The 13576-nt window shown below is 37.0% G+C and overlaps 3 protein-coding genes across 3 annotated transcripts; 1 reads left to right on the forward strand and 2 right to left on the reverse strand.

Annotated features, from left to right (window-relative positions):
- Positions 1–200: 200 nt before the first annotated feature.
- On the forward strand, positions 201–1982 carry LOC132785247 (26S proteasome non-ATPase regulatory subunit 13). The gene is made up of 4 exons (XM_060791240.1): positions 201–421; positions 643–756; positions 813–1343; positions 1487–1982. Exons 1-4 carry the CDS (start codon positions 312–314, stop codon positions 1878–1880), a joined length of 1149 nt encoding a protein of 382 aa, XP_060647223.1. The 5' UTR covers positions 201–311; the 3' UTR covers positions 1881–1982.
- A 28-nt stretch (positions 1983–2010) lies between these two features.
- On the reverse strand, positions 2011–3267 carry LOC132785248 (SUMO-activating enzyme subunit 1). Its single transcript, XM_060791241.1, has 3 exons — positions 3058–3267; positions 2555–2983; positions 2011–2498 (listed from the first exon to the last, which is right to left on the reverse strand). The coding sequence occupies exons 1-3, from the start codon at positions 3168–3170 to the stop codon at positions 2021–2023; spliced, it is 1020 nt and encodes a 339-aa protein (XP_060647224.1). The 5' UTR covers positions 3171–3267; the 3' UTR covers positions 2011–2020.
- A 185-nt stretch (positions 3268–3452) lies between these two features.
- On the reverse strand, positions 3453–10202 carry LOC132785246 (putative fatty acyl-CoA reductase CG5065). The gene is made up of 6 exons (XM_060791239.1): positions 10120–10202; positions 8220–8455; positions 5712–6106; positions 4496–4605; positions 3974–4427; positions 3453–3914 (listed from the first exon to the last, which is right to left on the reverse strand). The coding sequence occupies exons 2-6, from the start codon at positions 8451–8453 to the stop codon at positions 3497–3499; spliced, it is 1611 nt and encodes a 536-aa protein (XP_060647222.1). The 5' UTR covers positions 8454–8455; positions 10120–10202; the 3' UTR covers positions 3453–3496.
- Positions 10203–13576: the final 3374 nt, after the last annotated feature.

Here is a 13576-nt window from a genome sequence, read left to right on the forward strand (position 1 = left end):
TTAATTGAGTTAACAAAAATATTCTAGATTTGCGCAAATAAATCTATTGAATTACAATTTGCAATAATACACATAACAAAATTTGGGTTTAATATGCCAATGTACCAAATATAGTGTGACCAGATCTTGATCTGTATACTGGTATATCCTAACGGCGCTATAGATTTCCTATCGATGTTTTGACACCTCTAATCTCCATCTCTAATTGTGATTTGCAACTTTTCACCGAGTCGTCTTCGTAAAAGTTGTGTTTTTATACAAATTTTAAATTGAAATTAACCGGAAATTGTAAAGCTACAAATAAAGAAACAATGTCGAACCCCCAAGCGACAGTTACAGCTTATCTGGCTGCACAGAAGAAAACCACAAACAAAGATCTCGCTGCCGAATGGACACTCATTGAAGAGCTGTACAATGAAAAGTAAGAAGAACGCTTTTCGCGTGTTTTGATAAACATTCCGTGCTGATTTATTTGGTTTTGGAGTTATTTCCCTTAATACGCAGTTCTGCTATTAAAATGCCGTTTCTTAATTGAACTAAACACATTATTTTATAGTTCAACAACATTTTATTGTTGTCTTTTTGTTACCAAGCTAGAACGCATTAAATTTAATCAACTTTATAACTTTATTTCAATTTTAGATTGTGGAATGAGTTGACCATTAAGCTGGTGGTCTTTGTGCGCCATGAATCGCTGCAGGATGAGACAGCCTTACTGCAGTTGTATCAGAATTTCATCTCCACCTTCGAAACAAAGTAAGTTCGCAGCAATCACAATAGTTAAACACAATAATAGTGTTTAATTCTTGCAGAATAAATCCCTATGGATTGATTCAAATACTCGAGGTAGTCGTCGACAACATCAGCGACAAAAAGGAATCCATTGATTTCCTTGAAAAGTTCAAGGACAAAGTGAAAACCTGCGATGAAGCCGTTTGGTATCTGCAAGTGATGCAGGGCAACTTGTATCTCAGCAATCTCAACGATCTGAATGCCACCAAGAAAATCATCGAAGAGTTGCGCGACGTCCTCGAGGAGGCGGGCAATGTGACGCCTGTCCATGGCAAGTACTACATGCTGGCATCGCAGTACTATCGTCGTGTGGGCAAGCACAGTGAATACTATCGCTGTGGACTCCAGTTCCTGGGCTGTTCGCTCGATGATTATCCGAGAGACCAGTGGGCACAGCAAGCATTCTTCTTGGGCCTTGCTGCCCTGCTGGGCGACGGCGTCTACAACATTGGCGAGCTGTTGGCACATCCCATTTTGGAGTCGCTGCAAAACACAGAGAACGAATGGCTGGTGGAGTTGCTGAAGGCGTTCAACACGGGTGACATCAACAAGTGAGTGCAGTTTATGACAGTTTTTAGAGGGTAGAAGGAAATCATAAGAAGCAAATGATTGTAACAGGCTGGAGGAACATCTTTGCTTCAAAGTTGTGTACTAATAAGCGAGCTGTGAAATAACTTTGATATTCCCCTTGCAGATTCAATGACATGAAGAAGATTTGGTCCAAAATACCCGATCTTGCTGCTCAGGAGGTCAAGCTGCGCCAGAAGATATCTTTGCTCTGCCTCATGGAGATGACATTCAAGCGCTCGGTCATCGAACGTGCCATTTCCTTTGCCGACATTGCCAGCGAGACCAAATTGCCAGCCAAGGAAGTCGAATTTCTCATCATGAAAGCGTTGGCTCTCGATTTGGTGCGTGGCGAAATCGATCAAGTGGCGGGTGTGGTGAACATGTCCTGGGTGCAACCTCGTGTGCTGAATCGTCCACAAATCGCTGGCATGGCAAGCACGCTGGACACTTGGATGGGTGCCATCACAAACATGGAGAAGCTGATGGAGAATCGTGCGGCGGAGATTCTCACAAATTGATTATAAGTTTTCCCCCCATTCTTAATTTCTATTTGCGAATGTGCGTTTTGTATTAAAACCAAGCATATTTAGTATTTAAAGACTGGCAGTCGTTATGAATGATGAAGAGTTTTAATTTATTTTGATGTGGTTACGAGATTTTAATTAACGCCAACTGACTCAACATATCCCATGCATGTTTCCGGATTGAATAGGAACAGATTACGATGAGGCGCCTCCATTTTGGTCACTACCTTGATCACTTCTTGGGCCACAACGCCACCAACAACAGCGGCAGCTGGTGAAATCTGTGCAAAGAGCAAACCAAGTGCATCGGTGGAGAGCGCTGAGTTGGGGGCCAGTTCATCACGAATCTTCTGCAGCAATTCAATGTCTGCATCTCTGGTCTTGTAGCTGGGATCCCGGTTATGCTGACTGCGGAATGATTGCAGCACACGCAGCAAAATGATGCCAGGACCATCCTTCTTCAATTTGCGCTGATAAGTGGCAGCATTCAAATCAAAATCGATCCACGAGGAGTAACCGGGATATTCGACTTCACGTTGTACTGGCGTCGCAACAGTTTCAAACTTTTGCTTCTCGTTTGGCTTCGAAATGAGTTTATATTTGAAGGTGTCCCTAAAAAGTAGTTGAACAATTAACATAATAGTTAAACTAGGGATTCAATTACTTACTCCACATAGGAATGCTTTTGCAGACTGGCAAAGTAGAAGCCAAACATGCCCCACACATCGGTGGCATAGAATCGAACGCCCAATTCACGACAAATTCCATCGATGCGCAACAATTCCTCGTTGCTTTGTCCATTGATGACCACCACATCGAACTGGCGAAAGAAGTCCGCGGTCTTCGCCTTCAGCGGCTCCGTGTCGGCAGATATATCCACCATCGGATTGAGAGCGCGAGCTCGTGTCAACGAAGCCTCGGCACGATTGCTGCCCAAGGATTCGCGCGGTGCCAGAAATTGTGAGCAAAAGTCTGCCTCGCTGACCAGTTGATCGTCATGCAATTTCACCAGATTAACGCCCGACAAAATTATGTTCTTGGTAATCTCGGCACCGAGTCCATTCAGCCCCGAAATTAATATGTTTGCTGTGCGAAGTCTAGAAAAAAAGTATTTGCAGGAGTACTGCTTCTTCTTCTTCTTGCTGCTAATGCCGGCAACCTGTGAACTTACCGTTTCTGTGACTCGAGGCCCCAAAGTCGAATCTGTCGATCGTAGAGTTCGTTTTCCGCTTCGGTTAGCTCAACACCAGCATCGCCAGGTTTGTTATCTACGTCCATTTTCATTTTTAAGCAGAAGAAAAAGGTGTTTTTTTATTGCAATTTGCAAAAAATGCACGCACGAAATAAACGCTACTAGAGGTGGAGAAACTTTGATGCTAAAATCGATAAGCAAACATCGATGTTATTCTACTACTCTTCAGTATTTTTATACCAGCTCGCACTATAGCTTCAAAGTACTTGCAAATGGGCTATCGATAACTTAGCAGTGTTGAACTACTTGTAACTTTGTACAGAAATAACCGCCATTTGTAGCCAATAAGAAAAAAAACGCGCGCGTGTGTTAAAAATAAAGAATTAAAAAGTGTTTATTGGTAAGTTAACAAATAAAATTAAGTATGTATTGTGCTGTTCTGCTCGTGGTAGATAATATGTAGTGACGAGCGTATGAATGCATCGCTCCTCTCCACAAATCCATCCAAATGGGTCCACAAGAACCAAAACGTTAGAGAGTAGAACAGAATTTTGCTGACCCAATCCAGAATATAGAGACGCCTCAGTACAACTTTAGCGTGGGGCAAAGTATCGTCGCTTTCGCCCAGAATGTAGGTGCGCATGCCACGTATATAATTACTGATGTACAGATCCCAGTTGACCTGGCTAACCGAGGTGTCGAACAGTTCTTCATCCTTGGCATTTAGTGTGCTGCTAAGCTCCTGAAAACGTTCGTTCCTAAAGTCCCAGTCTTTTGTTGTGTAATACTGCAGCAATTTCAGGCCAGTTGATATTTTACGCTGCACATTTACCAAGCTGCAAAGCAAAGTAAACCGTTATACCGAACTGTTATACGCATGGTATGTTTTACTTACAAGGGCTTGCGACCGAAGAGCAGCAGCCAGAAGTCAATAAAGTAAGCGGGCAGATAGTGAAAGAAGATGACGCAAAACAGATGATGATAATAATTGCGCTTAATTGAGCCCCCGGGATACCAGAGCGCAAAGCTAAGCGGCGTCTCATAGAAGAACTTGCGACCCGTCTCAATGCTCTCGCCCCAAGACATCAGCGCCTTGCTGGAGATGCACAGATTGCAAAACTCCACCTGATTCTGTTCGGAAGACTTTAACTTTTCGCTGGCCTTGCCCCGCTCATAGCCACAGAGTATCATGCCATTGATGGCCTTGTCAACGGGAATCACCGTGGATGCATAATCCGGGTTGCAATGCATCGAACGGATGACGCCACGTGCAGCGCCAATCATGAGGCCAGTGGGTCCATTCACGCCCTCAATCCAGCCAGGCAGCGGCTCGTGGATGGCAGCCGTCACTGCAGAACCAAAGGAATAAAGACATTAGCATGTTGTTGCATGTAGCTTAACCAGTTAAACTACTTACCTATGGAAGGCCTTGTGATGATTATTGGCAGCTTTTTGTTGTATCTGCAAATTAGATCTTCTGACAGCGCCTTGCTGTAAGCGTACGTGTTGGGCAAGCCATTAAGCAATCTGCAAATCGCAACGAAACTCTTAAGTGTATTGGAGTTGAAGTTTAGGTGCATTTTTAAGATTTTGAAATTCTAGAATTTTGGTATTGATTTGAGGTTTGAAAGTTTTTCATTATTCTAATTAAGAATACTATTTTCTTAAATGGAGAATGTTAATTCTACTAGAAGAGTATTACAACTTTGTGCCTTTAGGAAACGAATGTAACAGGCAGAAGGAGACATCTCTGACCTTTTAAAGTATAATCGAGTCTTAGTTGCTTTGGTTGATAATTTGATATATTTTGTATTCTGTGGTATATTTAAAATGAAGTACTATATCGACATAGCAAATATAGCCTTTGGTATATTTTAGTAGAGTAAAGTTTTATTGAAAATAAATAGCGGGTATCTCATTTTTATTCTTATAATTTAGAATTTTACTAAACTTTTGATTTTTGGTATATTTAAAATATAGTACTATATCGATATACCAAATTTAGCCTGTAATATATTTTAATAGAGTACAGTTTTATTGAAAATAAGTAGCGGGTATCTCATTTTTATTCTTATAATTTAGAATTTTACTAAACTTTTGATTTTTGGTATATTTAAAATATAGTACTATATCGATATACCAAATTTAGCCTGTAGTATATTTTAATAGAGTACAGTTTTATTGAAAATAAGTAGCGGGTATCTCATCTCTACATTTTTATTCTAATTTAGAATTTTTCTAAACTTTTGATCTTTGTACTATATCGACATACCAAATATAGCCTTTGGTATAATTTATTAGAGTAAAGTTTTATTGAAAATAAGTAGCGGGTATCTCATTTTTATTCTAATAATTTAGAATTTTTCTAAACTTTAGATCTTGATTTAACATAAGCTCAGTTCAATTTCGAATTATCTTGCTTTGGTTTCAAGTTTATAGAATGGATTTTGGGGTTTAATTGCTTTGGCTGACAATCTGGTATATTTTCTATTCTATGGTATATTTTTCCTATATCAATATGTCAAATATAGCATTTGGTATATTTTAGTATTTTTGTCATACATTAATTTGGTATATTATAGGAATAATACCGGACTGCTTTGCCTTTATTATTTTACTTGTTTCTCTCTTACTTGGGTGTAATTTCCGCCAGAGCAGCATCGTCCATTGTTTCCACCATTTCAATGATGGTAAATGGATTTTGTGGCGCTGGATAGGCGCGTTCCTCAAGCACACGCTCGTTGCACTGACAATATGAAGTTGAGACATGCACCAAGGCCTGCAGATGGGTCATCTTCTCTGCTAGCTGGAGCACTTTGAGAGTGCCAACGACATTCATGTTAACCATGGGACGCAGCGGCTGATCAAAGCGCACATTGGCGGCGCAGTGGAAGACGATCTGCACATTGGAGGCGAGTGTGTTGATGTCATTGTCGTTCAGGCCAAGGTTCGGCTCAAGCACATCGCCCTTTATGACGCGCACCTTCTGCAGTATCTCCGGGTTCTTCTCCAATAATTTGCTGAAAATCTGCAATGTTTAACAGTTAAAATTCTGGGTGATTAATTATGACTACACTCGAAGTGAGACATCAGAATTGCAGTTGGACTTGGGTCTTAGAATCGCCTCTAATGGACCATGTCGGTCTCGCTATGACAAAAATAAATAGTCATTGTAATTTTGGATTTTTTGGTTTTTTCACCGTCGTCGTCGTCGTCGACTACAATAATGATTACCTTGACTTATAAATGCTCCATGCAAGTTTTCTGTGTTTTAGGGCTTTTTTATGGCGTACTTTATTTGATTATTATTTTACGCTGCGTTAATTTTTTGGTCATTTTTTTCGTGGTAGTTGACGCGTTAGTTCCGGCGGTTAAAGTGTTACAAATATTGCACTCATAACTTGTCTTCACTTTACCCCAAGTTCAAACACATGAAATGCATTTAAGTTGAGGTTATGTTTTATTGTGCTTGAAGTTGGTTTTTGGGCGGAACTTAAAGTCTCGTCATGGTTCTTAGAATAAAGTTTTATCTGTGATTACTATTTATTAAGCAAGCTAATTATAATTATATGTTAAGCCATATTAATACTGCACATAAATGGCAATCTTGGATTCCCATTGTGAAATAGCGAAACGGGAAATACTCGTAAAATTAATGAAATGAAAATTACTCATTCGTGATAAAGTCAATGAATGGTAAGAGATGTAACAGATGTGTATACTAAGATACACAGAGAGAAAAATGTTTGGCTAAAAATAGAGCTTGCGGAAATGACTTGATTATAATTAACATTCCTTCAAAATGATAATCTTCATTTTACATCATTCGTATTTAAAGTATAATATTTGAAATATTATTTAATATATTTTGAATGTTTCACATATAAGCAATATAAAATGAAGGTTTCTAATTTTAATCCTTATTCTTGGTGTCAGTAAATTTCTTTCTCATTATGTAATATTTAATTAATCGATATTTCAATTCATTTCAAAATAATTTTAAAGAATGAATTTCTGTTTGAAAATTTTCTGATTATGTCGACTTATTGCCGAGCTTTGAATGCTATGCTATGGGAACACTTACTAATTAGGAGTCTTAGTATTTTTGTCTGACAATCTAGTATATTTTGAACACTATGGTATATTTTGATTGCCTTTGATATATATTTAGTATTTTTGAGGTATGTTTTAATATTGATACCGCACTGTTTACTTTTATTTCGAATAGATAAAAAGTAGTACTATTCAATATACCGAATGTACCCTTCTCTATATATTATTGCATTTTTGTGGTATATATTTGGTATATCTTAATATTAATACCGCTATGGGAACGCCTACTAATTACGAGTCTTAGTATTTTTGGCTGCCAATCTGGTATATTTTGTACACTATGATTTATTTTGATTGTAGTTCTATTCAATATACCAAATATTGCCTTTGATATATTTTTAAGGTATGTTTTAATATTGATACCGCACTGTTTCGCTTTTATTTAGAATAGTTGGCGGTGGTATATTTCAAAAATAGTACTATTCAATATACCGAAAATACCCTTCTCCATATATTATAGCATTTTTTGTGGTATATATTTGGTATATTTTAAGCTTAATACCGCACAGTTTTGCTTATTCAAAAAAGGTAGCGGGTATCTTATAGTAGAGTATTCTTTTTTCTTGATAATATTAGAAAAAGAATATTCCAATCAACATTCTTAGACTCAGTATTTTTTATAAATTGAGAAATCTTCTAATTAGTATTTTAACGGTATTTCAGTTTTATATCTTAAACCGGAGTAGTGAACTTTAATCAAGATTCTTGGCAGCTCTTTTCAACATTCTTAGACTCAGTATTTTTTACAAACTGATTCTTCTATTTAGTATTTTAATGGTATTTGAGTTTCATATCTTAATAAATCGGAATAATGAAGTTTCATCAAGATTCTTGTCAGCTCTTTTCTTTTACGATTTGCAACTCTTTCGCTGACTTTTTTTCTCTCTGTGTAGCTGTTAAATATGCACTTTCACGTATCACACAAGACATGACAGCTGTGACATTTTGCTGGCATTTCAAGCATTTCCAACTGATCCATTCCGATCAATTAAAATTGCTGAAGTGATGAATCAGAGAACGAAACTTACGACACATTTAAAGTACTGCTCCTTGCGGACACTTGGCTCGACGCCTTTCTTGGTGCGAATCAAGAGGTAGATGGCGTTAAGGTCAGCACAGCTGCGCAACAGCTTCTCGACGAGCACTTTGCCCATGAAGCCCGTGGCGCCCGTGATGAGTATTGTTTTTCCGGCATAATAGTTGGCAATTTCAGAGATGCCAGCATCGATGTCGGCATCGGCGTCGCTTTTCAATAGCTCCATGGCTGTAAATGAAATTGAGATCAGGTGTGTAAAAAAAAAAAATAATGCTAAAATGTTTATTGCAAATCAAGCCCACTTGTTGGTTGTGACAATTTGTTTGCTTAACCTAGTCCGGCGCGAAAATATTCTATTTCAATGTCAGTGCGATTTACAAAACAACTTTAGGCGTAATTGGCGTGAAGGGATTGCGGTGGTTGTTGCTGTGGCTGCTCAGTCTGCTGCTGTGTTTACACTTTTTTTTTGTTTCCCAGCCACAGTTTATGTGCATAACTTAACCCATTTTTGTTCGAGCCGCAAGCGCCGAGCAAATGACTCGCACTTTATTTGTTTTGAGTTAGCGCTTTAACCCCGACAACATTTCAATGGAAATATGGTTATGCTTAGGAAAGTTGGATTCATTATTTTTTTGTCTTATCGTGTGTAATAAAGTTCTCTCTCACTTGGTGCAACACACTTGCAACATACTGCGGTGATGATGATCATTAAACATGGCCATAAACCCCTTTTGAGAGCAATAAGTGCAAGCTATTAATTATATGTAAGTGTGCATTATGTATACGACCGGGTGTCCATTTATTTAGTTGTGATATTTAACTAATCGCGGCCATAATTAAACACACAAATAAGAGGCCTAATACCAAGAGCTAAGCCAAGCGAGTTGTATGCTAGCGTACGAGTAATTCATACGCCCCGTGGGCCAGGCCCCTTTTTTTTTATATAGACAGATAAATGATTGCCAATATTTAAGTTGTGGGCGTGTTTTTCTGCTTTTTTTTGATGAAATACTATGCCAAATGGCAAAGGTTGAATACCAACAAAATTATCAAATATTAAATATCAAATATCAAATGGCAAACAGTTTCCTTGCTAAACAAAAGACTTGCATCAGCTGCAGCACAATATTTGCCATTATTTTTAGTGCTAGCTGCTGCCTTCTGAACAGTTTTGCCCCAAACAATCAGCACACACGTACACATGAAAAGAGGGAGGGGAAAGGGGAACAGAAGCGGGTATCCCCCTTTGAGGCATGATGGACAACAAGCTTCTCACGCGTTGCGACGTTTGGGTCAGTTCAACAATGCAAAATGGATTTTCACGTAATACACAAAGTTTCAGAGAGTTACACACGCAAATTGAGACATTTGCACAGTTTTGTTGATTTTTTTGTTGTTTTCAATTTTAGTTGGTCGAATTTGTTAATTATTAAATGCCACAAGCAGCGTTCACAATTGATTAAGAGTTTTGATTGTTTGTTTGACCGAATTTGAACTTGACTTGCAGTTCATAGCATTCAGCTTTTGTCACAGCCATAAGGACAACTTGCTTAGCGTCTCTGATTAGCGCCTGCTTTATTTTCACGCTTTACACTAAGTTTATTTGCTTCTATTTCAATTTGTTTTTGCCAACCGTTGTTAATTACAGTTTAAACAATGCATTCTATGCATTGCTGAGGTAGGTCACAAGTCTTACACACAGTGGGCACAACTATTTGTTCACAATGGCAGTTGGTTCACAATAATCATCAGACGTTATGCGTCTGCTTTGTTTAAGGATCGTTGTGTGTGTTTAACGCCTGATTAGCGCACGTTTCGCAAATAAAGAATTCAGCGTTTGGCGAGCTATTTATTTTCTCAAATAATTAACACGATTATTTTGTGCAACTCACTTTTAAAGTTTGTTATTTTCGTTGTTTGTTGGCTGCTTTTAAAAAATTGAATACGATTTGAATCAGTTGAATACTCAGCAGCGACTGAGCTCAAAGCGGGCAATTGGCTTGAAGTTATACTCGTCGTAAAGGAAATTCAGCGTCAACACACAGAGTCACGCAGACATAGACAAGATAGCCCCAGTGCTGCCAACTACTGTGGCTAGAAAAGCACGCTTAAAAGCTAGAATTATTTTTGGAAAATTATTTACCATAATCAAGCTACAAACAATTTCGACAAACCATTTGTAACTTCGGAACCATAGATTTATATTATTATTTAATATATTAAAGTGCTTTTCAAGTTCCTGACATTTCCATGCTATTATTATTTTGAACACATGTAATTTTAGAAAAATCATTTGTAGCTTTAATTTATACCAATATTTAAAAGGTGCTTGTCCTATCTATGATAATAGATAAAAACAGTGGGTTATACTGGCATTCTAAATTCTACTGCGAATAACAAATTAGCTTTTACAAGTCATATAATTTTGTTTTGCCATTGTCCATTAGAATTATTTTAAATGCAATGAAAAGTGATACAACAAATGATATTTTTAATGTAAGATGTTGACGTTTTCTAATGTTGCGAGTACATTGTAAATGTTTAGGGCATACATTTTGTTAAATTTTGATAAATTATTAACTTTAATGCAAGTTCTTTCTAGTAGTGTTTCATTTCCTTATTAATTAAAAAAAAGAAAACAATATAATTCAAAAAACAAAACAAAAACAGAAAGTTAAAAAATATATATGAATATAGTTAAAAATTATTAATTTGCTAACTTTTTACGTTTATGTATTTAAGTAAATAATACATTTACTAAACAAATCAATTATACAAGTTAAAAGTGCAGTAATTTGCAATATTTTTACAAAAGTTATAATACCCTTCTACCCTATTGGTAGCGGATATAATAAAAGTAAAAATGCCGTTATTTACTATCATTTTATAATATCCGACAAAATTCACTGCAAAAAATGTAATTCTCCACCGTTTTAGCTATGTTTTACTCCTCAAGCCGCTAAATGTAACTTTTCCCCGCAGTTATAGCGGAAAACTAGCTAAGTTGGCAGCGCCGTATACAAGATCTGCGGTTAGTTTGCGCGTACGTGTGTCGCAGCAGGTGTATATGTGTATGTGTGTGTGTGAGTGTGCACGAGTATGTAAATGTGTTGTTGTAGTGTGAAAAAGACGCTTGCGTGGTTGTATTTGTGCTTTCCGGGTAGTCCCTAAATCGCTGTATGGTCTGGGCACTCACATGTAATTGCAGTACATTTAAATGAAATCAATTAAAAGCCAGCTGAGCGTATGTAAGTGTGAGTGTAAGTGTGAGCTTGTGTAAGTGCAAGGCCAGTTCACTTAGCCAGTCGATCAGTTGGCCAAAAACCGAAAAAGAAATCAAAATGATGCCACCAAGAAAAAAAACACATAACAAAAAGGACAGGACAGACACTCTCTCAAGACGGACAGACTTGTGCAGTCCGCATGCAGTTGCCAAGGTTAGCAAGTTGAGTTCGCTGAGTCTGAGTTTGCATCGCGACCCTAAAACTGCATATCATCCACTCCAAAAGCCCAGCAGCAGCAGCAGCAGCAGCAGCAGAAGTCGTTGCTGTTGTTGTTGCAGTAGCAACGAAGTTTGTGCCGCAATCTGCATGCAATTTTTTTTGGGAACCTGATCAACGGCAATAACAAAGAAACAAGTTGCACGACTGGTTATGACCAGGACAGACAGAAAGACAGAGAGATAGATGGACAGCTGAAAGAGCAAAGCGATGTCCGATGAAGACGGAGGCAGGATTGGATATGGGATGGATGCATTTCGCAAGCTAACCTGAAATGATTTCGCTGACTCTACGATGACGACCTTGACAACTCGGTTATAATATTAAATAGTGTCCGTTACGTTAACATTTGCTTCCCACTTGTGGAGTGTTATTTTTGGGGTTCCTGGCATGACGATGACATAATTTCAAAAACGAATCGAAACGAAACGAAAACTCATCCGCACTCTAATTGGTTCTGTAAACTGAGGAAGTTAGACAACTTCTCACCAGCTTGCAAATTATTTTCGTTTCAAATTCCGTCAAAAAATTATTCCATCGATATTGCAGTTGTTGTAATCAATGAAAAATTCGTATAAAAACAAAAAGGCGGAAAAGTCGTTGAGCATTTCCCCTTTTAAATTGGCTAAATGATGTTGATGATGGTAATAATAACTGCATTAATATCTGAATAATTAAGCAATAAAGACTATCGATGCTTGAGTTATTAAAAAGGGAACTTTTAACTATTTACAATGATTGATTGATGAATTGCGCTTTGCGAGTAATTCCATCTCCAGCTCACTTGCAATTGTTGCATACCCTGTAAGCATTGAGAACGAAGTGGAGTTGTTTGAAATTGAGTTAAGTTTATCATTCGGTTGATTGAAGATTTTATATAAATACTTATAATCCGATTGATTTAAATCTTTATATAAATAATATACTGGCAATTCAATTAAGTTTTCAAAATTAATTATCGCTTCGATTTAAAATTCAACAACTTACTGGAAATGTGAAAAATAGTGATATGTTACATTGGTTAAAGTAAAAAAACAAAGTGATTTACTCAATAACATTAGTAAAAGTAAAACCTTTTTTTTAAGTGTTTTACTCATCATTCGATTGATTTACATACAAGTCAATGTAAATACTATAAAGTAAAATAAAAAAAACAAATATTAATTGTCAATTTAAGATTTCAAATTTATTTATCCTATCGATTTAAAATTCAAAAACAAACTATTACAATACAAATATAAAATATTTACAAAATGAATATAAATATCCTAGTGATTTATTTGTTTTGATTCTCTCTATATAACTAAATATAAAATAAACAAATATTCACTACACATTTGTACAATTATAAAAATAAAATTTCCAAATTGAATTATCACGTTGATCTAAAATCCCAAATTAAACTTGTTTTGCAAGCGACATTGGGAAAGTTCTGGCTAAAAACAATGCAAGTTTAAAAAATAAATTGAAATATTTGAGCAATTTGTACAGGGTATTTCGTAGTCGTGCACTTTCGCTTACCGCATTCTTGTTGAATTTCGTGTTGCACAACAAATTACACGGGAGTGCATATTTAATAGTTTCTCATGCAGTCATTTTGGTTTCTCTTTCTATTTTGTTTTTTTGCAGCTTGCAGCTCGCGATCTGAGCTAATTCAGGAGTTCAAATGGTTTTTCTAGCTGGTTTCATAACGGTAATGCTAATCAGCGGCAGCTTAAATTGATACACATCGAACATGGGATTAAACGAGCTGCAAATCTGAGTAAGTTTTTTTCTGTATTTTTTTTTCGGGTTTTTGTTTTCGGCCATTATTATTTGTTATTGCAATCAATTCGGGCTAATAAGCAAA

The sequence above is a fragment of the Drosophila nasuta genome, chromosome 2R (assembly GCF_023558535.2).
Source record: "Drosophila nasuta strain 15112-1781.00 chromosome 2R, ASM2355853v1, whole genome shotgun sequence".
Taxonomy (NCBI): Eukaryota; Metazoa; Arthropoda; class Insecta; order Diptera; family Drosophilidae; genus Drosophila; species Drosophila nasuta.

Excerpts from the sequence above, each read along its gene's own strand:
- LOC132785247 (XM_060791240.1), top strand. The coding sequence starts at position 312 with ATGTCGAACCCCCAAGCGACAGTTACAGCTTATCTGGCTGCACAGAAG. Across the intron at positions 422-642 it reads GAAGAGCTGTACAATGAAAA|ATTGTGGAATGAGTTGACCA; the intron begins GTAAGAAGAACG and ends TTTCAATTTTAG. Across the intron at positions 757-812 it reads ATCTCCACCTTCGAAACAAA|AATAAATCCCTATGGATTGA; the intron begins GTAAGTTCGCAG and ends TAATTCTTGCAG.
- LOC132785248 (XM_060791241.1), bottom strand. The coding sequence starts at position 3,170 with ATGAAAATGGACGTAGATAACAAACCTGGCGATGCTGGTGTTGAGCTA. Across the intron at positions 2,984-3,057 it reads GGCCTCGAGTCACAGAAACG|ACTTCGCACAGCAAACATAT; the intron begins GTAAGTTCACAG and ends CTTTTTTTCTAG. Across the intron at positions 2,499-2,554 it reads CAAAAGCATTCCTATGTGGA|GGACACCTTCAAATATAAAC; the intron begins GTAAGTAATTGA and ends ACTACTTTTTAG.
- LOC132785246 (XM_060791239.1), bottom strand. The coding sequence starts at position 8,453 with ATGGAGCTATTGAAAAGCGACGCCGATGCCGACATCGATGCTGGCATC. Across the intron at positions 6,107-8,219 it reads AGCAGTACTTTAAATGTGTC|ATTTTCAGCAAATTATTGGA; the intron begins GTAAGTTTCGTT and ends TAAACATTGCAG. Across the intron at positions 4,428-4,495 it reads CATCACAAGGCCTTCCATAG|TGACGGCTGCCATCCACGAG; the intron begins GTAAGTAGTTTA and ends TTGGTTCTGCAG.